The sequence below is a fragment of the Medicago truncatula genome, chromosome 4 (genome assembly GCF_003473485.1).
Source record: "Medicago truncatula cultivar Jemalong A17 chromosome 4, MtrunA17r5.0-ANR, whole genome shotgun sequence".
Classification (NCBI taxonomy): Eukaryota; Viridiplantae; Streptophyta; class Magnoliopsida; order Fabales; family Fabaceae; genus Medicago; species Medicago truncatula.
This window is the reverse complement of record NC_053045.1, coordinates 24,521,667-24,544,730: the sequence shown is the minus strand read 5'-3', so window position 1 is coordinate 24,544,730 and position 23,064 is coordinate 24,521,667. Positions and strand designations below refer to the sequence as shown.

Sequence of the window (23,064 nt, the reverse complement as noted above, 5' to 3'; positions counted from 1 at the left end):
CTTCATTGAAGATGGCCCATAACTATCCCTTTCAAATGAATGAAACCATCGTAGCATTTCTAGCCTCTATATCCTCTGAAAGACAAACTTTAATGGTTGAGATAAGCCAATGATCCAACCTTGTTGATACGAGATGGTAATTAAAGAAATGGCTCTAATTATTAGGATAACTGCATCAATTGCAGCACAGGTTTCACATGTTTGTTGTCTAGTGGCACTACTCTATGGATCATTTTGGACCTACGTAGGTTTCATTATGGATTATTTTGGCTAGTGAGACTACACCACCATTTAGACTCACGTGTGCAGAGAACTTATAAAAGAAACTAATAGTGGATGAAGATTAAACTCTTTAATTTGTTAAACCACCAGTGTGGTAACTCTTAAATATGGCATGGGTTCAACTCCCATCAAGTCATTTACTCCGTTTTTTTTTGCTTTCGCACCGGTTTCCGACCTACCAAAGGTGGACGACTAATCTGGCTCATGCGTAGAGGCATGTGCACTGGCCAAGCGTTGTTCCCCCTGGGAATCGAACCCAATATTCTTTTACTCCGTTTCTAATTATTAGTAAATTTGACTTTTTATGTTCATTCAATTAATGATATATGTGGTTTATATTATGGATCACATGCATCATTAATTAAATAAACCTAAAAAGTCAAATTTGCATATAATTAGAGACGGTGGGAGTACTTTCAATTATTGTCATATATAATATGTAAGGGTCAGGTTTAAACTCCGATATGGAAGTTAGGAGAAAGTCATCGAGAATTATAAGTAAAAGTGTTATGCATAGATGGGACTACACTAACCCTGATCTTTCAATATGAAATTTGACGATCCGGGATTGCTTCCCCAAAAAAACCCAACTTTTGAGAACAATCAGGATTCCATTTTAAATAAATTTAGATCAAAGCCTCATCCATTCTCTCATAGTTTCAAAACCGCCTAATTACTCTTCTCATTACAAAATATAAGTAAAAGTATCATCAATTTTGTTTGACTCACTTTTACTTGAGATTTTGTCTTTTGAAGAAGTTAAATTAGCTCATCCAAATTATTATTGGCAAAAAATCGAATCTAAAATTTTGAGTAGAAGTACACTTCAAACTCCTAAGTCAACACCACTAGATCAATCTAATGGATTTACTTAGTATTTTGCAACAGAAGAAGTATGTTGAAAAGAAAGGACTTACACAATATAATGTGATGTTTGATCAAACAATAATAAACTTATTTTTCTCTATTGATAAAGTTGTAGGAAAAGCTAGACAATCATATCGAATCATATCATATTCTATACATTTAAAAATGATCCTCGGATTGGTAAAAACCCTTTTCCAAAGGGTACTATTAAAAATAAAATTCTAGTAATACATTGCTTTTGATTCTTTATGAATCAGATTTCCTCTTAATGAATCTGGTTCTTTCTCACATTATCTTGGACAAATCTCTAGAAAAGCAATAAAACAATTAACCATTCCTTGATTTTCACTCTTGCTTGGCATTTTATGATGCAAATTGCATACATAAATTTCAATAAGATTAAGCAATAGTATTTGTTACACAAGACACGAAAAAAACATTACCCAACAAAGCTAAGTCCTTGATTCTTAAATATTTTGGCCCACAACTTTCTATTTCATATAATTAATTAATTATTTTCATTGCCTCCAAAACAGTACAAGTTCTATCTCAATTCTCTGTTCCCCCAATCAAATGATATTTATTTTGGTCCCCCACAAACCAATGACAATTTCCTTCCAACCCGTGAGCCTTGTGGTACTTATTGCCAAATGCATAGTCATTGAAGTATGCAAGAGGCTTCATTAGTGAATGAATCTGTTGCACCAATAAACTATTGATTTTTGGGAACTTGACATTGTATTTTAGATAATTCAAAAAGTATCTAATAAATTGCTCTAAGAAAAGATATGAAAATAAATAAATAAGACATTAAAATGATTATTTTTTCTTTCACGTTTTTTATTTGCTTCTAAAATAATAAATTGTCACTTTATTTTTTTATTTACATGATATAATGTTTTTTATTTATAAGAAATTAATTATTATTTTTGCAATATAAGAAATTAATTGTGTTATGCTCAATTAAGATAAAATTTTAATTTTTTATAGATTATGTACTACCAATATAGTGAATCACATATTCAAGAATGAAAATGATCAGTAAATTTTTTCATGGATTATTTCTAGCAGACGACAGCTTAATTCTATCTTTTCAATTTTAGTCAACGATGTTCAGGTTAAAGGTGTGGATAACGTAAGAGGAGTTGTGTGTTTTCAATCACTTTGTTAATCATTTTCAGGCAAGTAATCTTGATCGCCCGAGCATCGATAATTTAGCTTTTAAATCATTAAATGGTCGAAAATGTGGCGAGTTGATCACACCTTTCACTATTGAGGAGGTTATACAAGCGGTTTGAGACTACGACCGTTTCAAAAGTCTTGGGTCGGATGAAGTTATGTTCTGCTTTATTAAAGATTTTTTGGTCGATCTTAAAGATAATTTCATGTGTTTTATTTCTGAATTTCATCGGAATGAAAAATTGGTTTAAGGAATAAATTGTACTTTCATTTGCCATATCCATAAGGTGGAGAATCCACAAAGGCTGTCAGACTTTAGGCCTGTATTATTGGCTGGATTTTGTATAGGATTTTGGCTAAAGGGCTAGCTAATTGACTCATAAATGTTATTGAGATTGTAATTTCACTATCTCAGTCATCGGCTATTGATGGGAAACTAATTGTTGATGGGATCCTTATTGCTAATGAACTAATTGATGACATGTGTAAGCTTAAAGGGGATCTAAGTTGGTAAATGACAACCCAACTGAGAAATTTATTTTGAAAAGAGGGTTGCATAAAGGGGACCCCCTTTCTCATTTACCTCTTTTGTTAGCGGGCGAGGGTTTGAATGTAATGATGGAAGCAACTATCGAGATGGGGAATTTTCCTGGTTATATAATTACTCCGTCTGGTAATATTTCTACTTCGCATTTACAGTTTGCGGACAATACTTTGTTGGTCGGTTAAAAAAGTTGGGTGAATGTTAGGGCTTTGAAAGCATTACTTATTCTTTTTGAGGTGATCTCAAAATTAAAGGTAAATTTCCATTAGAGTGTGCTAGTTGGAGTTAATGTAGTTGAATCCTGGTTGTACTAGGTTAAGCGAAATTGATTTGGCTTTACTAGTAAAATTATGTTGCAGGTTGCTTGTGGATACAGGATGTTTGTGGTATGAGGTGTTGAGTTGAAGGTGCGTTATGGTTAGGAGGAAGGGTGCATAAAGGATTGGGATGGTCGTAGTTCACCTTTTTGGAAGGAAGTAGTGAAAATTATGGTGAGTGTTGGTTTAGGTGTAGGAAGTTGGTTTGATGATTGTTCGGCGCTGGTGGTGGATCTTCTACTGTGTACTAGTGGGACCCTTGGTTGGAGGGAGGACTGTTGATGAGATACGACATTTAGGGTGGGAGGTGGGGGATGCGTGGAAGTGGAGGATAAGGTTATTAGCTTTGGAAGAGGAATAGGTCTTGAAGTGTTGTGAGTTAAGTATATTGTTTTGTAGGCTAGAGTGGAGGATAGGTGGTTTTGGTTGTTGGAGCCAACGAAAGGCTATAGAGTTAGTGGAGTTTACCATCTTTTGTCTTCTTTGGAACCAGGAGGTTGTTCGGAAGTTACTAATATTATTTGGCATAAAGTTATACCTTTGAAAGTGACTCTGTTTGCGTGGCGTTTGTTCCGTAATCGTCTTTCCATGAAAGATAATTTATTTCTTCTCTGCGTCATTTTGATTGATTATCAATTATGTGCTAAAGGATGTGGAACTATTGAAAGTGTGGATCATCTTTTATTGGGTTGTGTTTTTTTCCCTGTATGATTTGGTATCTTTCGTTTAATTCAATTCGAACAGTTAGGTTATTTTCCAAAACGTGTGAAAACATTGTTATATCTTGAATGCTTCTCATGTGATTGAGTGATTTGGAAGGAAAGAAACTCTCGAATCTTTCAGCTGAAGGAAGCGTCTTTACATTCTCTAGTCGAAAAAGTAAAGCAACTATCTTATTAGTGGTCGAAGGTGAAGAATCCAATTTTTGTTTTTGACTATTATTTTTGGCTGCTTCATCCCCTTTTATGTTTGCAAGTAGTCACATAGTTTTGTAGCTTATTTGCCCTTTGTTGCTTTGTTTTGAGTTTGTCAAGATTGCTTTTCTATTGATCTCTATACTGGCATATCTAGTGTTGGATATATAATTTTGCTTTTGTTTTATTATATCATTTTGGCTTGTTAAAAAAAACTTACTAATTTATCCTTGCAAAACAATAAATTATATAAACCTCTCACTTTTTTAGAAAGTTGAATGAGCATTTTGGAGAGTGATTACTCCTGGCCATTCCATGCAAAATATGTTAAACGCAATCTGGTAATTTATGAAAGAAAATGTTAACGAGTGCCCTCACTTTAAATAGTAAGATAACTCTTTTAAACACACATTATATTTCAAATTCTTATGGATCCCACAAATTCGTATAGTGTAACACTCTAATTTTTATTTAATTATTTTTAATTGTGTGGTGTCATTTATTTGGTTTTTGGTGAGTTATGTGGTGTATATATATATATTATATGATTATTTTATTTAATAATAAGAATAAGTAGAAAATATGATTAATTAGAATTTGGGGGTTATGAAATAATTAGTAAAGTTAATGGGAGTTAATTGCTAATTAGGGGAGTTACACTTTGGGAGTTAAGGAAAGAAAAACAGAGAAAAACGTTTTACGTGAAAACAGTCAAGTTTTGGGAGAAAAGCTATTGCAAGGGAGAGGAGCTTAGGAACCATTTTCTGCTGTGTTTATTCTGCAATTCTAAGGTAAGGGTGAGGTTTACCGCAATCTTATAGGTTCTGAATTCTGATTTTGTTCTAACAGGTTTATGTGAGAATTGGGAGAAGTTAGGTTTTGTTGATTAATGGGTTCTGAGTGTAGGAATCGTTGAATTGGGGTTAGAAATGGGTTCTGAGTGCATAAAACCTTTCATTGCATATCTGTAAACTAATTTGGGGAGTGAATTGAGGAAAAATGGGATTTTTGGGAAAAATCTGCATTCTGCCCGTACAGAAGTTCATCGCTCGCCTCGCGAGTAGCCATTGCTCGCCATAGCGAGTGAACAACTTCATCGCTCGCCTCGCGAGTGAGATAACTCGCCATGGCGAGTACCCTTGTGAAAATCTGGATTTTTAAAATGTTGTTATAAGCCGTAATTTGGGTAGTACTACGTACCTAGATGATTATAAGGATGACTGGAGCAAGTTTTAGGTTAAAAAGATAACTAGGGAGCTTAGAATGGTTGATTTAGTGAGAAAAATATCATTTTTCCCGAGAGCACCATATTTCTGTTCGCCTCGAGTTCGCCTCGAACTCGCCATGGCGAGTACCTGATTTCCTGAGCTCGCCATAGCGAGCAGATGTGCTCGCGAGGCGAGCTGCCCAGTATTTTGTTGGTTGACTTCTGTTGTTGTTTGGATGGTTCATATTGTTGAATTAAGCATGACTTGTATGTTGATATGTATATTTTCCTGGATGTCCTGGTTGGTTGTGATGAATAGATGCTGACTGAATGTATGTTGTATTTAATTAAAAATTTACTTAAATGTTGTAAGTTGGATGGTGAATCATATATATGTATATGTTAGATTGGTTGGTATGTAGATATACTCAAGGGGATTAGTTGCATAAAACATAACAGTGGGAGAGCTTCGGCTCTGGAACGCTTGGTCGTTCAAAGTGGTGGAGTACTAGTTACTCAAAGTGGTGTTTGTGGTGAGGACTTATGTCCTGATGAGAATGCTTTAACCATTCGACAGCGGTGTGGGTCACGGCCCTGATTTTTGGTACCACATGCATGGGTGTTTAGAGGAGTCTTAGTGGAGTGGTGATGGGTTGCATATGTTGTTGAGAGGGTTATAAATTAATATTATTGATGATAAGTGAAAATGATGATATTTATATAATATTGTTGATGAATTATCTGATAGGGTGTTAGATTCAATTGATGCATTCTTTACCTATATTTTGTTGTGAATCTCACCCCTTCTGCTTGAAAATGTTGCCCTTCCTATGGGTAACTTGCAGGTGATCCTGAGTAGTTGGTGGTGGCTCAAAGTGTCTAGGACTCTGATACGTGGGATGGGATTTATAGTTTAATTTCTACCTATGTATCAAATTTTGGAACAAATTAATGTAGTCCATGTTTAATGTTGAATTTTTATGTTGAGGCCTAGTGCCAAGATTAATGTTGGATAATGGAGTTTAATTTTGAAGAATATTCCGCTGCAGTTTAATGAAGCTTTTTGAAGGATGTTGTTAAATAGTTTTAATCTATTTAAGAATTTATGTTCAGTAGTGTGACATGCCGTTTGGTGTTGAACTCTGATTTTATAATTATAATTAAATTGATTTTGGGAAACGGGGTGTTACAATTGGTATCAGAGCAGGTTGGTCCGTCTGGCCAAGTAGTAGAGTCGTGTTGAGCCACCTAGGATAGAGTGTCAACTCTAATATTGTTGTGATATTGTTGTGTTGTTGTTGTTGTTGTTCTGAACTGTTGTTCATTATGTAGAATCTTAAGATGGCTGGTAGGAACGATGCTGCTATTGCTGCTGCACTTGAGGCCGTAGCTCAAGCTGTTCAACAGCAACCGCAAGCTGGTAATGGGGAAGTGAGGATGCTGGAGACCTTTTTGAGGAATCATCCCCCAGCATTCAAAGGAAGGTATTACCCAGATGGCGCCCAGTCATGGTTGAAAGAAGTGGAAAGGATTTTCAGAGTCATGCAGTGCTCTGAAGTGCAAAAGGTGCGGTTCGGGACGCACATGTTGGCTGAGGAGGCAGACGACTGGTGGGTAAGTTTGTTACCAGTGTTGGAACAGAATGGAGCTGTAGTGACCTGGGCAGTGTTCAGAAGGGAATTTCTGAATAGGTATTTCCCGGAAGATGTTCGAGGTAGGAAGGAGATTGAATTCCTGGAGTTGAAGCAGGGTGATATGTCTGTTGTTGAGTATGCTGCAAAATTTGTGGAGCTTGCAAAGTTCTACCCCCATTATGCTCCGGAGACAGCTGAATTCTCCAAGTGCATAAAGTTTGAGAATGGCTTGAGGGCTGACATCAAGAGAGCCATAGGATACCAACAGATTAGAATTTTCTCTGATTTGGTGAGTCGCTGTAGGATCTACGAGGAGGACACCAAAGCTCATTATAAGGTGATGAGTGAGCGAAGAGGTAAGGGACATCAGAATCGTCCTAAACCGTATAGTGCCCCGACTGATAAGGGTAAGCAGAGACTTAATGATGAGAGGAGGCCGAGTAAGAGGGATGCTCCTGCTGAGATAGTGTGCTTTAAGTGTGGCGAGAAAGGTCACAAGAGTAACGTTTGTACCAAGGATGAGAAGAAGTGTTTCAGATGTGGACAGAAGGGTCACATGCTAGCCGATTGCAAGCGCGGTGATGTTGTATGTTATAATTGTAATGAAGAGGGCCACATCAGTACTCAGTGCACACAGCCGAAGAAGGTTAGAGTTGGTGGAAAAGTTTTTGCTTTGACTGGTACACAGACTGCTAATGAGGACCGTCTCATCAGAGGTACTTGTTTCTTTAATAGTACTCCTTTAATTGCTATTATAGACACTGGTGCTACTCATTGTTTCATTGCTTTAGAAAGTGCATATAGGTTGGGTTTGATTGTGTCTGACATGAAAGGAGAAATGGTTGTTGAAACTCCAGCTAAGGGTTCAGTGACTACTTCTCTTGTTTGCTTGAGGTGTCCAATTTCTATGTTTGGTAGAGATTTTGAAGTGGACTTAGTCTGTTTGCCGTTGACGGGAATGGATGTTATTTTTGGGATGAATTGGTTAGAGTATAACCGAGTTCATATCAACTGTTTTAGTAAGACGGTACATTTTTCTTCCGCCGAAGAAGAGAGTGAAGTTGAGTTTTTGAATACGAAGCAAATGAAGCAGTTAGAACGGGATGGAATTCTGATGTATTCTCTAATGGCATATCTGTCGTTAGAAAACCAAGTTGTGATTGACAAGCTAGCAGTGGTGAATGAGTTTCCGGAGGTGTTTCCTGATGAGATTCCCGATGTGCCGCCAGAGAGGGAGGTGGAGTTTTCAATTGACCTTGTTCCCGGAACAAAGCCGGTGTCGATGGCACCGTACCGTATGTCAGCTTCTGAGTTAGCTGAATTGAAGAAACAGTTGGAAGATTTACTTGATAAGAAGTTTGTTAGACCCAGTGTTTCACCGTGGGGAGCACCTGTGTTGTTGGTGAAGAAAAAGGATGGTAGTATGAGGTTGTGCATTGACTATCGTCAATTGAACAAAGTTACAATTAAGAATAGATATCCGCTTCCGAGGATTGATGACTTGATGGACCAGCTAGTGGGTGCAAAGGTGTTCAGTAAGATTGACTTGAGGTCAGGTTACCATCAAATTAAGGTGAAGGATGAGGATATGCAGAAGACGGCCTTTAGGACACGATACGGTCATTACGAATACAAAGTGATGCCTTTCGGTGTTACTAACGCGCCCGGTGTGTTCATGGAGTATATGAATCGAATTTTTCATGCTTTTCTGGATAAATTCGTGGTGGTATTTATTGATGATATTCTGATTTATTCGAAGACTGAAGAAGAGCATGCAGAACATCTGAGAATTGTGCTGCAAGTTTTGAAAGAAAAGAAGTTGTATGCCAAATTGTCGAAATGTGAGTTTTGGCTAAGTGAAGTGAGTTTCCTTGGTCATATTATTTCTGGTGATGGTATAGCGGTTGATCCATCAAAAGTTGATGCAGTATCGCAATGGGAGACTCCGAAGTCGGTGACTGAAATCAGAAGCTTCTTGGGTTTGGCTGGTTATTACCGCAGATTTATAGAAGGATTTTCAAAGTTAGCATTGCCGTTGACTCAGTTAACCTGTAAGGGTAAGTCCTTTGTGTGGGATGCTCGGTGTGAGAGTAGTTTCAATGAATTAAAGAAAAGATTGACAACTGCTCCTATTTTGATCTTACCTAAGCCGGAAGAGCCATTCGTTGTTTACTGTGATGCGTCTAAGCTGGGTTTAGGAGGTGTTTTAATGCAAGATGGCAAGGTGGTAGCGTATGCTTCTAGGCAACTGAGGGTACATGAAAAGAATTATCCCACTCACGATTTGGAGTTAGCTGCGGTGGTTTTTGTTTTGAAAATTTGGAGGCACTACTTGTATGGTTCCAGATTTGAAGTGTTCAGTGACCACAAGAGCTTGAAATACTTGTTTGATCAGAAGGAATTGAATATGAGACAGAGGAGATGGCTTGAGCTGTTAAAAGATTATGATTTTGGGTTGAATTACCATCCGGGAAAAGCTAATGTAGTCGCTGATGCATTGAGCAGGAAGACACTGCATATGTCTGCTATGATGATAAAAGAATTCGATTTGCTGGAACAGTTTAGAGACATGAGTTTGGTTTGTGAGTTGTCGCCTCAAAGCGTACAGTTGGGGATGCTAAAGATTAACAGTGATTTTCTGAGTAGTATCCGAGAAGCACAGCAAGTGGATGTCAAGTTGGTTGATCTGATGGTTGCTGGTAATGGCGTTGAAGATAGTGACTTCAAGGTTGATGAACAGGGTGTGTTGAGATTCAGAGGTAGAATTTGTATTCCTGATAATGAAGAAATGAAAAAGTTAATCCTAGAGGAAAGTCATAAGAGTAGCTTAAGCATTCATCCGGGAGCTACGAAGATGTATCATGATTTGAAAAAGCTGTTTTGGTGGTCTGGGTTGAAGCGAGATGTCGCTCATTTTGTGTATGCATGTTTAACTTGCCAGAAGTCTAAGGTTGAGCACCAAAAACCTGTAGGATTGTTGACACCGTTGGATGTACCAGACTGGAAATGGGATAGTATTTCTATGGATTTTGTGACAAGTTTACCAAACACTCCGAGGGGACATGATTCGATTTGGGTTGTGGTTGATAGGTTGACGAAGTCGGCGCATTTTATTCCTATCAACATCAGTTATCCAGTAGCTCAGTTGGCTGAGATCTATATACATAGTGTGGTGAAGCTACATGGAGTTCCTTCGAGTATTGTGTCGGATAGGGATCCGAGGTTCACTTCTAGGTTCTTGAAGAGTTTACAGGACGCTTTGGGTTCGAAGTTGAGACTGAGTTCGGCTTATCATCCTCAGACAGATGGTCAGTCGGAGAGGACGACCCAATCATTGGAGGACTTGTTGAGAGTGTGTGTGCTTGAACAGGGTGGAGCTTGGGATAGTCACCTACCATTGATAGAGTTCACCTACAACAACAGTTATCATTCGAGTATAGGAATGGCACCCTTCGAAGCTTTGTATGGTCGAAGGTGCAGGACTCCGTTGTGTTGGTTTGAATCAGGAGAAAGTGTTGTGTTGGGACCGGATTTGGTTCAGGAGACTACAGAAAAAGTCAAGATGATCAGAGAGAAGATGAAAGCGTCACAGAGTCGACAGAAGAGTTACCATGACAAGCGGAGAAAGGCTCTTGAGTTTCAAGAGGGTGATCATGTATTTCTAAGAGTGACTCCGATGACGGGTGTAGGACGTGCTTTGAAATCGAGAAAGTTGACTCCGAAGTTCATTGGTCCGTATCAGATTTCAGAGAGAATCGGAACGGTGGCATATAGAGTTGGCTTGCCACCACATCTATCGAACTTGCATGATGTATTTCACGTGTCACAACTTCGGAAGTATGTAGCAGATCTTTCACATGTTATTCCGAGAGATGATGTGCAGGTTCGGGACAATCTCACAGTTGAGACCTTGCCGTTGAGGATCGATGATCGGAAGGTAAAGGCATTGAGGGGCAAGGAAATACCCTTGGTGAGAGTCGTTTGGGGCGGAGCAACTGGTGAAAGTTTGACTTGGGAGCTGGAAAGTAAGATGAGGGACTCTTTTCCTGAGTTGTTTGTTTGAGGTAAGATTTCGAGGACGAAATTCAGTAATTTGGGGAGAGTTGTTGTAACGCCCCAATTTTATTTAATTATTATTAGTCGATTTAAGGTCTTTTACATATATATATGATTTTATATAATTATGTTGATTATGTGGTGTGTTATATTTTATTAAATGAGTTATTTTACTATTTAATAGAATAAGTGGGAATTAGTAATTATTGAAGTTTTGGGGGTTATATTTTAATTAAAGGAATTAAGAAGGAGTTAAGTGTTATAATTGAGGGAAGTTAAGAATAGGGGAAAGTTGGTAACTGTCAGTCAGAAAACATTTTCACGTGGAAGCAGTTTTTGGGAGAAAAGCCAAGAGAAGAGCCAAGTGGGGAGAATTCAGATTTTTGTTAAGCATTATTCATCAATCTAAGGTAAGGGTGAAGCTAACTTACCTTAATTTTAGTGTATATGATTCTGATTATGTTTTAACAAAAGTTATGAATAAATTTGGAGGATTGGGAATTAGGGTTATGATGAGAATTGATGATTAAATGATGGAATTAGGGTGAATTGATGTAGAAATGATGAACAGACCTTAAATGTTTCATATATTGATGTTTAGAATCAGTTTTAAGGTTAGAACAATGGGTTTGGGTGAATTTTTGAGAAAAACTATAACCTGGCCGTACTGTTATTCATCGCTCGCCTCCCGAGTGATGATCCTCGCCATAGCGAGTGATGAAGATCATCGCTCGCCTCGCGAGCAGGAGTGGTCGCCTCGCGAGTTGCATTTCGCAGCTCGCCATAGCGAGCAAGTTTACTCGCCGTGGCGAGTGTGGGCAGAGAGCTTGCAAGATTTCGTGTTTTTGAGCTGTGAGTTTAACCTTGGGTGTTTATGAGGGCCTGAACATATACCTTAATGATTAGGCAAAGTTTTAGAATGAGATTGAACTTGGAATGGTGTCAGAATGGAATGGTGAGTAGTTTACCCTAACTCGCCATGGCGAGTAGAGCCTCTCGCCTCGCGAGTTGTCCCATTTCAGAAGCCTTGTTTAGGATGTTGCGATCTTTTGTCGCACGTGATGATATGAGTAGACCCATGAGGTAGGGGAGAAGTTATTCTTGATTATACGGAGATTCAGAGAGGATGTTTATAATGTTTAATGACGTCGACTTAGGTTGATGAACAATGAGGGGATAGTTATATAATATGAAAGATGTTGATATGAGTCCTACTTGTTGTATATGATGATTATTATTATTGTTGTCTCGCTGCTTGTTATTATATGTTGCTGTTGATTGAATATGATTTGCTGCTGATTGTTGGTGTATGCATACATGCATTCAATTGGATTATACAAGATGTTGGTTCAGGTTGTAAGGTTGCAAGTTGTCGTTCTAAGTAACGGAGTCATAGATTGTTGATGTTGACCAAGTTGGGGAGTAAGTCATAAGTTATTATGCACAGTCGTTGTCGTTGTTGTTGCCTATGTTGTCGTTGTCGTAGTTGAGTTGTATGCTGATATACACAAGTGGAGTCCTTTCATGATTAGGAAACTGTTGAGGGCTCATGCCCTGGAATGCCTTGTCATTCAATCTGTTGAGGGCTCATGCCCTGGAATGCTCGTCATTCAACCGTTGAGGGCTCATGCCCTGGAATGCTCGTCATTCAACCGTTGAGGGCTTATGCCCTGGAATGCCTTGTCATTCAACCGTTGAGGGCTTATGCCCTGGAATGCCTTGTCATTCAATCTGTTGAGGGCTCATGCCCTGGAATGTTAATCATTCAATCTGTTGGGGGCTCATGCCCTGGAATGTTCATCATTCAAATTGTTGGGGGCTTATGCCTCGGAATGCTTAGTCATTCATTGAATTGAAAATAGTACCCTGTCGTTCGTTGTCGTTGATGTAGTGGATGATGTTGTCGTTGTCGTTGATGGTGATATTGTCGTTGTTGTAGGTTGTGTTGTGGTCGTTGTTGTTGAGGGAGATATTGTTGTTGTGGTCGAGTTGTTGTTGTCGTTGTTGGTTGATTTAGTAAGAGTTATTAAAGTCGAAGAAGTATGAATATTATTGTTGACTTATATGTTGCTTATTACGTTATTTAATTAAGTTGATGATTTATATATCTATTATTATTGTTTGTGAATCTCACCCCTTCTGCTTGGAATTGTTGCCCTTCGTATGGGTAACTTGCAGGTATTGAAGTTTATTAGAAGTGGTGGCTCAAAGTGTCTAGGGCTCTGATACGTACGGGATGGGATTTTCTTATTGTTTTTCATTCCTATGTATCAAATTTGAATATTGCTGACGTAGCCCTATGGTTGTTGAATTTATGTTGATAAGGCTTTATGCCAAAGATTTAATTATGGAGATTTAAACTATTGCTATCGTTGTTTTGAGGCAAATTTTCCGCTGCAAATTTAATAATGACTTGAAGGACGTTTATTAAATAGATTTTATATTCTATTTAAGAAATTTTGAAAATGTAGTGTGACATGCCCGTTTGGGAATTACTCTGATGCATGAATTATTAATTAATTGATTTTTGGGAAACGGGGTGTTACAATTGGTATCAGAGCAGGTTGGTCCGTCCGGCCAAGTAGTAGAGTCGTGTTGAGCCATGTAGTGTAGTGTGTCAACTTTAAACTGTCTTTTGTCGTTCTGATTGTTGTTTGTGGTGCAGGGATATGTTTTCGAGGTATATTTTCGAGGACGAAAATTCTTAAGTTGGGGAGAGTTGTAACGCCCCAATTTTATTTAATTATTATTAGTCGATTTAAGGTCTTTTACATATATATATGATTTTATATAATTATGTTGATTATGTGGTGTGTTATATTTTATTAAATGAGTTATTTTACTATTTAATAGAATAAGTGGGAATTAGTAATTATTGAAGTTTTGGGGGTTATATTTTAATTAAAGGAATTAAGAAGGAGTTAAGTGTTATAATTGAGGGAAGTTAAGAATAGGGGAAAGTTGGTAACTGTCAGTCAGAAAACATTTTCACGTGGAAGCAGTTTTTGGGAGAAAAGCCAAGAGAAGAGCCAAGTGGGGAGAATTCAGATTTTTGTTAAGCATTATTCATCAATCTAAGGTAAGGGTGAGGCTAACTTACCTTAATTTTAGTGTATATGATTCTGATTATGTTTTAACAAAAGTTATGAATAAATTTGGAGGATTGGGAATTAGGGTTATGATGAGAATTGATGATTAAATGATGGAATTAGGGTGAATTGATGTAGAAATGATGAACAGACCTTAAATGTTTCATATATTGATGTTTAGAATCAGTTTTAAGGTTAGAACAATGGGTTTGGGTGAATTTTTGAGAAAAACTATAACCTGGCCGTACTGTTATTCATCGCTCGCCTCCCGAGTGATGATCCTCGCCATAGCGAGTGATGAAGATCATCGCTCGCCTCGCGAGCAGGAGTGGTCGCCTCGCGAGTTGCATTTCGCAGCTCGCCATAGCGAGCAAGTTTACTCGCCGTGGCGAGTGTGGGCAGAGAGCTTGCAAGATTTCGTGTTTTTGAGCTGTGAGTTTAACCTTGGGTGTTTATGAGGGCCTGAACATATACCTTAATGATTAGGCAAAGTTTTAGAATGAGATTGAACTTGGAATGGTGTCAGAATGGAATGGTGAGTAGTTTACCCTAACTCGCCATGGCGAGTAGAGCCTCTCGCCTCGCGAGTTGTCCCATTTCAGAAGCCTTGTTTAGGATGTTGCGATCTTTTGTCGCACGTGATGATATGAGTAGACCCATGAGGTAGGGGAGAAGTTATTCTTGATTATACGGAGATTCAGAGAGGATGTTTATAATGTTTAATGACGTCGACTTAGGTTGATGAACAATGAGGGGATAGTTATATAATATGAAAGATGTTGATATGAGTCCTACTTGTTGTATATGATGATTATTATTATTGTTGTCTCGCTGCTTGTTATTATATGTTGCTGTTGATTGAATATGATTTGCTGCTGATTGTTGGTGTATGCATACATGCATTCAATTGGATTATACAAGATGTTGGTTCAGGTTGTAAGGTTGCAAGTTGTCGTTCTAAGTAACGGAGTCATAGATTGTTGATGTTGACCAAGTTGGGGAGTAAGTCATAAGTTATTATGCACAGTCGTTGTCGTTGTTGTTGCCTATGTTGTCGTTGTCGTAGTTGAGTTGTATGCTGATATACACAAGTGGAGTCCTTTCATGATTAGGAAACTATTGAGGGCTCATGCCCTGGAATGCCTTGTCATTCAATCTGTTGAGGGCTCATGCCCTGGAATGCTCGTCATTCAACCGTTGAGGGCTCATGCCCTGGAATGCTCGTCATTCAACCGTTGAGGGCTTATGCCCTGGAATGCCTTGTCATTCAACCGTTGAGGGCTTATGCCCTGGAATGCCTTGTCATTCAATCTGTTGAGGGCTCATGCCCTGGAATGTTAATCATTCAATCTGTTGGGGGCTCATGCCCTGGAATGTTCATCATTCAAATTGTTGGGGGCTTATGCCTCGGAATGCTTAGTCATTCATTGAATTGAAAATAGTACCCTGTCGTTCGTTGTCGTTGATGTAGTGGATGATGTTGTCGTTGTCGTTGATGGTGATATTGTCGTTGTTGTAGGTTGTGTTGTGGTCGTTGTTGTTGAGGGAGATATTGTTGTTGTGGTCGAGTTGTTGTTGTCGTTGTTGGTTGATTTAGTAAGAGTTATTAAAGTCGAAGAAGTATGAATATTATTGTTGACTTATATGTTGCTTATTACGTTATTTAATTAAGTTGATGATTTATATATCTATTATTATTGTTTGTGAATCTCACCCCTTCTGCTTGGAATTGTTGCCCTTCGTATGGGTAACTTGCAGGTATTGAAGTTTATTAGAAGTGGTGGCTCAAAGTGTCTAGGGCTCTGATACGTACGGGATGGGATTTTCTTATTGTTTTTCATTCCTATGTATCAAATTTGAATATTGCTGACGTAGCCCTATGGTTGTTGAATTTATGTTGATAAGGCTTTATGCCAAAGATTTAATTATGGAGATTTAAACTATTGCTATCGTTGTTTTGAGGCAAATTTTCCGCTGCAAATTTAATAATGACTTGAAGGACGTTTATTAAATAGATTTTATATTCTATTTAAGAAATTTTGAAAATGTAGTGTGACATGCCCGTTTGGGAATTACTCTGATGCATGAATTATTAATTAATTGATTTTTGGGAAACGGGGTGTTACAGTTGTAACACTCTAATTTTTATTTAATTATTTTTAATTGTGTGGTGTCATTTATTTGGTTTTTGGTGAGTTATGTGGTGTATATATATATATTATATGATTATTTTATTTAATAATAAGAATAAGTAGAAAATATGATTAATTAGAATTTGGGGGTTATGAAATAATTAGTAAAGTTAGTGGGAGTTAATTGCTAATTAGGGGAGTTACACTTTGGGAGTTAAGGAAAGAAAAACAGAGAAAAACGTTTTACGTGAAAACAGTCAAGTTTTGGGAGAAAAGCTATTGCAAGGGAGAGGAGCTTAGGAACCATTTTCTGCTGTGTTTATTCTGCAATTCTAAGGTAAGGGTGAGGTTTACCGCAATCTTATAGGTTCTGAATTCTGATTTTGTTCTAACAGGTTTATGTGAGAATTGGGAGAAGTTAGGTTTTGTTGATTAATGGGTTCTGAGTGTAGGAATCGTTGAATTGGGGTTAGAAATGGGTTCTGAGTGCATAAAACCTTTCATTGCATATCTGTAAACTAATTTGGGGAGTGAATTGAGGAAAAATGGGATTTTTGGGAAAAATCTGCATTCTGCCCGTACAGAAGTTCATCGCTCGCCTCGCGAGTAGCCATTGCTCGCCATAGCGAGTGAACAACTTCATCGCTCGCCTCGCGAGTGAGATAACTCGCCATGGCGAGTACCCTTGTGAAAATCTGGATTTTTAAAATGTTGTTATAAGCCGTAATTTGGGTAGTACTACGTACCTAGATGATTATAAGGATGACTGGAGCAAGTTTTAGGTTAAAAAGATAACTAGGGAGCTTAGAATGGTTGATTTAGTGAGAAAAATATCATTTTTCCCGAGAGCACCATATTTCTGTTCGCCTCGAGTTCGCCTCGAACTCGCCATGGCGAGTACCTGATTTCCTGAGCTCGCCATAGCGAGCAGATGTGCTCGCGAGGCGAGCTGCCCAGTATTTTGTTGGTTGACTTCTGTTGTTGTTTGGATGGTTCATATTGTTGAATTAAGCATGACTTGTATGTTGATATGTATATTTTCCTGGATGTCCTGGTTGGTTGTGATGAATAGATGCTGACTGAATGTATGTTGTATTTAATTAAAAATTTACTTAAATGTTGTAAGTTGGATGGTGAATCATATATATGTATATGTTAGATTGGTTGGTATGTAGATATACTCAAGGGGATTAGTTGCATAAAACATAACAGTGGGAGAGCTTCGGCTCTGGAACGCTTGGTCGTTCAAAGTGGTGGAGTACTAGTTACTCAAAGTGGTGTTTGTGGTGAGGACTTATGTCCTGATGAGAATGCTTTAACCATTCGACAGCGGTGTGGGTCACGGCCCTGATTTTTGGTACCACATGCATGGGTGTTTAGAGGAGTCTTAGTGGAGTGGTGATGGGTTGCATATGTTGTTGAGAGGGTTATAAATTAATATTATTGATGATAAGTGAAAATGATGATATTTATATAATATTGTTGATGAATTATCTGATAGGGTGTTAGATTCAATTGATGCATTCTTTACCTATATTTTGTTGTGAATCTCACCCCTTCTGCTTGAAAATGTTGCCCTTCCTATGGGTAACTTGCAGGTGATCCTGAGTAGTTGGTGGTGGCTCAAAGTGTCTAGGACTCTGATACGTGGGATGGGATTTATAGTTTAATTTCTACCTATGTATCAAATTTTGGAACAAATTAATGTAGTCCATGTTTAATGTTGAATTTTTATGTTGAGGCCTAGTGCCAAGATTAATGTTGGATAATGGAGTTTAATTTTGAAGAATATTCCGCTGCAGTTTAATGAAGCTTTTTGAAGGATGTTGTTAAATAGTTTTAATCTATTTAAGAATTTATGTTCAGTAGTGTGACATGCCGTTTGGTGTTGAACTCTGATTTTATAATTATAATTAAATTGATTTTGGGAAACGGGGTGTTACATATAGGGCTGCTTAGCCTTTAGCTTACAATATTTACTAAGACACATAAATTTCAATCAATAGAGAATTGTGTATTGAGATAAGGTTGTTAGAAAAAGACATAGTTATTCACATCATATATTATTTATCAATAATATCTTACAATAATATAAAACACAAGGAACATATTCCATTTCTTTCTTTTTACATTCATTCCCCATTTTCTCCCATAACCAAACTTTCACATCACCTAATTAAACAATAAACACTTCATCATCAAACCCTAACTATGATGATGATGGACACACTCAAGAGGAGTAATAGGAAACCTAGAACCATCACTACAATAATCATAAACCATATGATGATTCCTAACCCACATAAGTTGATGACTTTGATGCAAATTAAGCACTGACAAATTGGGTTCATCCCACCAATATTTCTTATCTTCATTACTACTACATCTCTTTGTATTATCCATTGCAGCCACTGAAATTGGACACTCACATGCATTGATTTCAAAGGATTTATAGGTTGCAATAAAGGGTGCATGAGACCAATCTGTTTTCACTCTTCCTCCTTGTGTTGCCCAATCATCTGCATTCCATATTGAACTATATACTCCCATTGGTTGGTCCTTTGGATATGGTATACCTCTATGTTCCATGTTTGTGTGTACCCTTATTGGTGTTTCATCCACTAAAAATCTGATTTTTGAAAAATAAAAAGTTAGAATTTGCATCAATAATTATAAAAAAAAACTATATCTTAAAAAATAGTGAACATAGTGTGAATGATGTACCCAACTTATGGGTTTTAAAAAAAACTATATCTTAAAAAATAGTCGATTCTTATATCAGATACCAAGTTTAAAAAAAAAAATTAAATTAAATTATTGATAAGTGAACATAGTGTGAATGATGTACCCAACTTATGGGCATCCTAAATTTTAGAAAGCCTAAATTAAATTGCTTAGGTTAAAATGAAAAAATATTATTACAATTTAAGAATAGACTAAATTAAAAATGACCAATCATTGTATATATTAAAATATTGGGGCAAGATACTACCAAAAAAAAAATTATTGTGGCAAGAAAATATGGCAAACTAACATGTTCCCTTAGGACACTGGGTATTCAAATTCTTGAAAATTTTAAAAATTATTGTTTTCAAGAACAAAATCATTCTAGTTATTTCTCAATAAATGTCTAAGTCCAAGCACACATGTTAGCAAGACTCAAAAAATATTTTTACTAATGAACATATTTTCCTTTAATTTTTTTACTGTTGATTGAGTGGTCCCCAATGAAGTAAAAAGGTTAAAAAATGTTGCGCATGGCATGCTGCTAAAATGTCCAAATTTTTTTGCAGAAATTACAAAGGACAGAGTTTAGTGTCTGTACAAACGTATTCTGCAATTAACCAATTAGGAGTATTGACATAAATTGTACAAGATTCCATCACCTTTTATTTTCCATAGATTTGTTTTTGAGTGACCCACGAGGGAACACAATGACAATCAAAGCCTATGATGGCTCAACCACCATTGAGAAAAATAAAGCATGCATTTTTTTGTTTCCTTTTACAACCTTTTCAGACTCATCCAACCTCATTATTCCCTTTCTTATATTTTATTCTCTTCACCTTTCTTTTTTCATGAATGAAATTCTCTTCACTTTTGTTATTAAACTTCACTAAATTTACATATATAATACTAAAGTAGAAAACATAATAATTACTACTTATTTCTTTCATTAGAAAAAAAAAACATTACTATTGAGTATCATCTAAAGTTATTTCAATTTTTTTTAGGCTAAACTGCATTTTTTCGCCTCTTAAGTTTCAAAATATTGCGATTTTGGTCTCCTATTAAAAAAATGCGATTTTAGCCTCTTTCGTCCCAAAATTGATGAGAAGACGCCACATGTCCTAAAAAATGGGTCATAATCCCAACTTTTTGAAAAGATAAAAGGTCAAAAAGCCTATTTCCCTTATGTTAGGAGTTCAAAAGAGCATATTTTGCAAAAAGTGCAGTTTAGCTTTTATTTTAACAAGTAAATAAAAAGTGTAACAAATTTACAAGTTAACTTTATTAACTATTATTATGTGATAACTATGTTATAAATGCGCTAACTATATATGTTATAAATGTATTATGAAATATAGAAATTTGCAAGTAATACAACATGTTAGTACTATGCAAATAACTAATGTTACACATAATATTAATTAGACTGACAGTGTAATAAGGTGCTTACACAACTTGACGTTGATTCCAGAAAATAGAGTAAGAGTGAAAATCTTTGGTAGGGTCAAACCAAAGGTTAAGTCTTTGCTCACGGTTACCAATTCCATTCACATACACATTTGTTTGTACAGAATAAGGTTCTCCTGTTGTGTTGCCTAAAAATTCAAAATCAAACTCGTTGTGGTTTGGACCCTCTGATGACATCTATATCACAAATTATTTATCATCACAAATGTCAGATCATAGTCAACTAGATTCCTCAATAATTCATTCAGATGTACTCCCTTACTATTATAAACAAAATTTTATTTTTTTGAATATATTGAAGAATTAATGTATTTAGTCTATAATAAAGACCAGATACATTAATTATTCAATGTATCTAAAACAATGAAATTTTACTTATAATAGTGATTGGAGGGAGTATTAAAGTAACAATGTCAATTCAACCAGAGAATATTATGAATATAAAATGACAAAAATGAATTTAGTATAAAGTATTGATAATTTGTGCTTTGTTTTTTTGACTCATTTGATGATTTGAAAAAGAAGGGAAATAAAAGTAACAAAAGCAAATATTAATTGGACAAGAGGTAGCTGTCATGAAATAATAACTATAGTACTATAGTAGTCTTTTCATTGAATACCAAAATATAAATATAAAAAATTTCTTGCACTTGAATGAACTGTATATTATTGATTAGGGTCCAAGAGGTAGAGCATCTCCATTGATGACTAAATTAAAGGGTGAATAGTAAATCAAAGATAGACACATCAAATATTATGTATTTTAAATTGAGATTTTTTTTTTTCATATCATTTCAAAGTTCAAATATATTCTTGATCTTGCTTAACATTTGATTAAAAAATAATTAATAAAAATAAGACTGTATTTTGTATAGTTTTAATGATTTTTTTCTCAATATACTAAAGAATGGTAATAAAATAATTGATTTTAATATATATTTAATTAATTCACTTACATAGAAAGCTGTAACAGTTCCAGCTGAGTCACCTTCAACAAGCTTAAGCTGGATAGATACTCTTCCAAACATATACTTGCTTTTGGATACAAAACCAGCACCTGAATGTACATGCCATTGTTAATTAACTAAACAACATAATACATAATTAATTCCATTTTATTGGTGATCAAAATTATTTACAAAATTATGTTTAAAATATGGATTAAATGAATGCCACGTGAAGAAAAAGTTGAAAAAAAAAGGTCTTGATAGATTGTAAGTTTTAAAAGATTTTAAGGTGTGAAAAATAACTAGGGTTTTGGTTGGAAAAAATATACAAAGAAATGATGTATTTACCAGAAGAGTTATCAAGTTTGAGTTTAAGGAGATCTCCATCATGGAGAAAATGGTCAAAAGCCCAACTTGGTTGGAAGAGTTCATCAAACTTGGAAGAGGTAGACAAAGACACACTTAACATAAGACACACAAAAAAACTAAAAAACCAACACATTTTTGAAGACATGATTTGTAGATGAGAATAGAGTAGAGTGAGACACTGAGACTCTTTGGCTTGTTGGGTTTTTATAGTGAAAAATATTTTCAATTTAAATTTTTAAGTGGCTTGGGAAGCAAGCTCTTGTTCCATAATTGAATAGACACATCATCGAGGAGTGTGCCACATAAGATGCCAGGATGGAATTCAAATACCAAGAAAAGGACATTAAGAAAGATATGGTGGTGCGCATGGCAAACACTGTTGGTACTATGGCTAGTAGTAACAGCTGGCCAAAGCTGTGATCTCATTCTCTCATTGTATTGGTACTCCATTCCATTGCACTTTTATTGGATTAGGAGTGACCACTTGAGGAGTATGATATTTGCTTCATTTGATTGTTAATTAGAAATTATATAGGATTTATTGCCTGTTTTGGATAGAAAACTGCTCTTTAGACACCAATAGTTTGCTCTCAAGCACCATAAACCAAAAAAATAAAAATACTCAAAACGACAATTAACTATCGTTCGAATGTGTATAATAATTAATTGTCATTTTTATCTACTGTAGTTAAATATCGTTCAGTGACCCACATGCATCTCTATGGTAGTTAACTGTTGCTCTCACAAATGATAAGTGTAACACCCTCTTTGATTATTTGATTATTTTTATAAAGTTTAGAGTCTATTTAGATGATTTATGTGATTTAGATGATTATGTGATGTGTTGTGATTTATTAAGTGACTTATTTTATTATTTAATAGAATAAGATTTGAAAATAAAATAAATATTGAGATGAGGGGTTGTTTTGAGAATTTAGAGAGTTTTGTGGGAAAAAGAGGAAATAAGATAAAATAGATGGGAAGAGATAAATCGGAGAAAATAGATTTAGAAAAGTTTTCACGTACAACCAGTTTTGGAGAAAAGGGAGAACAAGAAGAGAGAAGAACCAAGAGAAGCTGCTGATCGATTTTGTTAAGGTAAGGGTGGGACTAACATTCAATTTTCTTAAGCCTATGATTCTGATGATTAGATTTAACATGTTGTAGGATTAGTTTTTGAGAATTGGAAATTAGGGTTAAGAGTGATAATTGAGGATTAGATGATGGAAACTTGTAGAATTGATGTAGAAAGTGTGTACAGACCTTAGATAATCCATAGGGTGATGTTTAGAACCAGTTTTAAGCTTTGAACCATGTGATTAGGTGGATT

General features: G+C 36.1%; 1 protein-coding gene across 1 annotated transcript; it reads right to left on the bottom strand.

Moving 5' to 3' along the window:
• Nucleotides 1-18,268: 18,268 nt before the first annotated feature.
• LOC25492050 (xyloglucan endotransglucosylase/hydrolase protein 9) lies at nucleotides 18,269-21,936 on the bottom strand. Its single transcript, XM_013600101.3, has 4 exons — nucleotides 21,714-21,936; nucleotides 21,375-21,475; nucleotides 20,402-20,595; nucleotides 18,269-18,850 (listed from the first exon to the last, which is right to left on the bottom strand). The coding sequence occupies exons 1-4, from the start codon at nucleotides 21,877-21,879 to the stop codon at nucleotides 18,427-18,429; spliced, it is 885 nt and encodes a 294-aa protein (XP_013455555.1). The 5' UTR covers nucleotides 21,880-21,936; the 3' UTR covers nucleotides 18,269-18,426.
• Between the last annotated feature and the right edge of the window lie 1,128 nt (nucleotides 21,937-23,064).

What these genes read in the sequence shown, in the direction of transcription:
- LOC25492050 (XM_013600101.3), bottom strand. Translation starts at nt 21,879, where the DNA reads ATGTCTTCAAAAATGTGTTGGTTTTTTAGTTTTTTTGTGTGTCTTATG. An exon ending in GAACTGTTACAGCTTTCTAT is followed by an intron (nt 20,596 to 21,374) that starts GTAAGTGAATTA and finishes TTTGTGATATAG; the next exon opens with ATGTCATCAGAGGGTCCAAA. An exon ending in TGGAATCAACGTCAAGTTGT is followed by an intron (nt 18,851 to 20,401) that starts GTAAGCACCTTA and finishes TTCAAAAATCAG; the next exon opens with ATTTTTAGTGGATGAAACAC.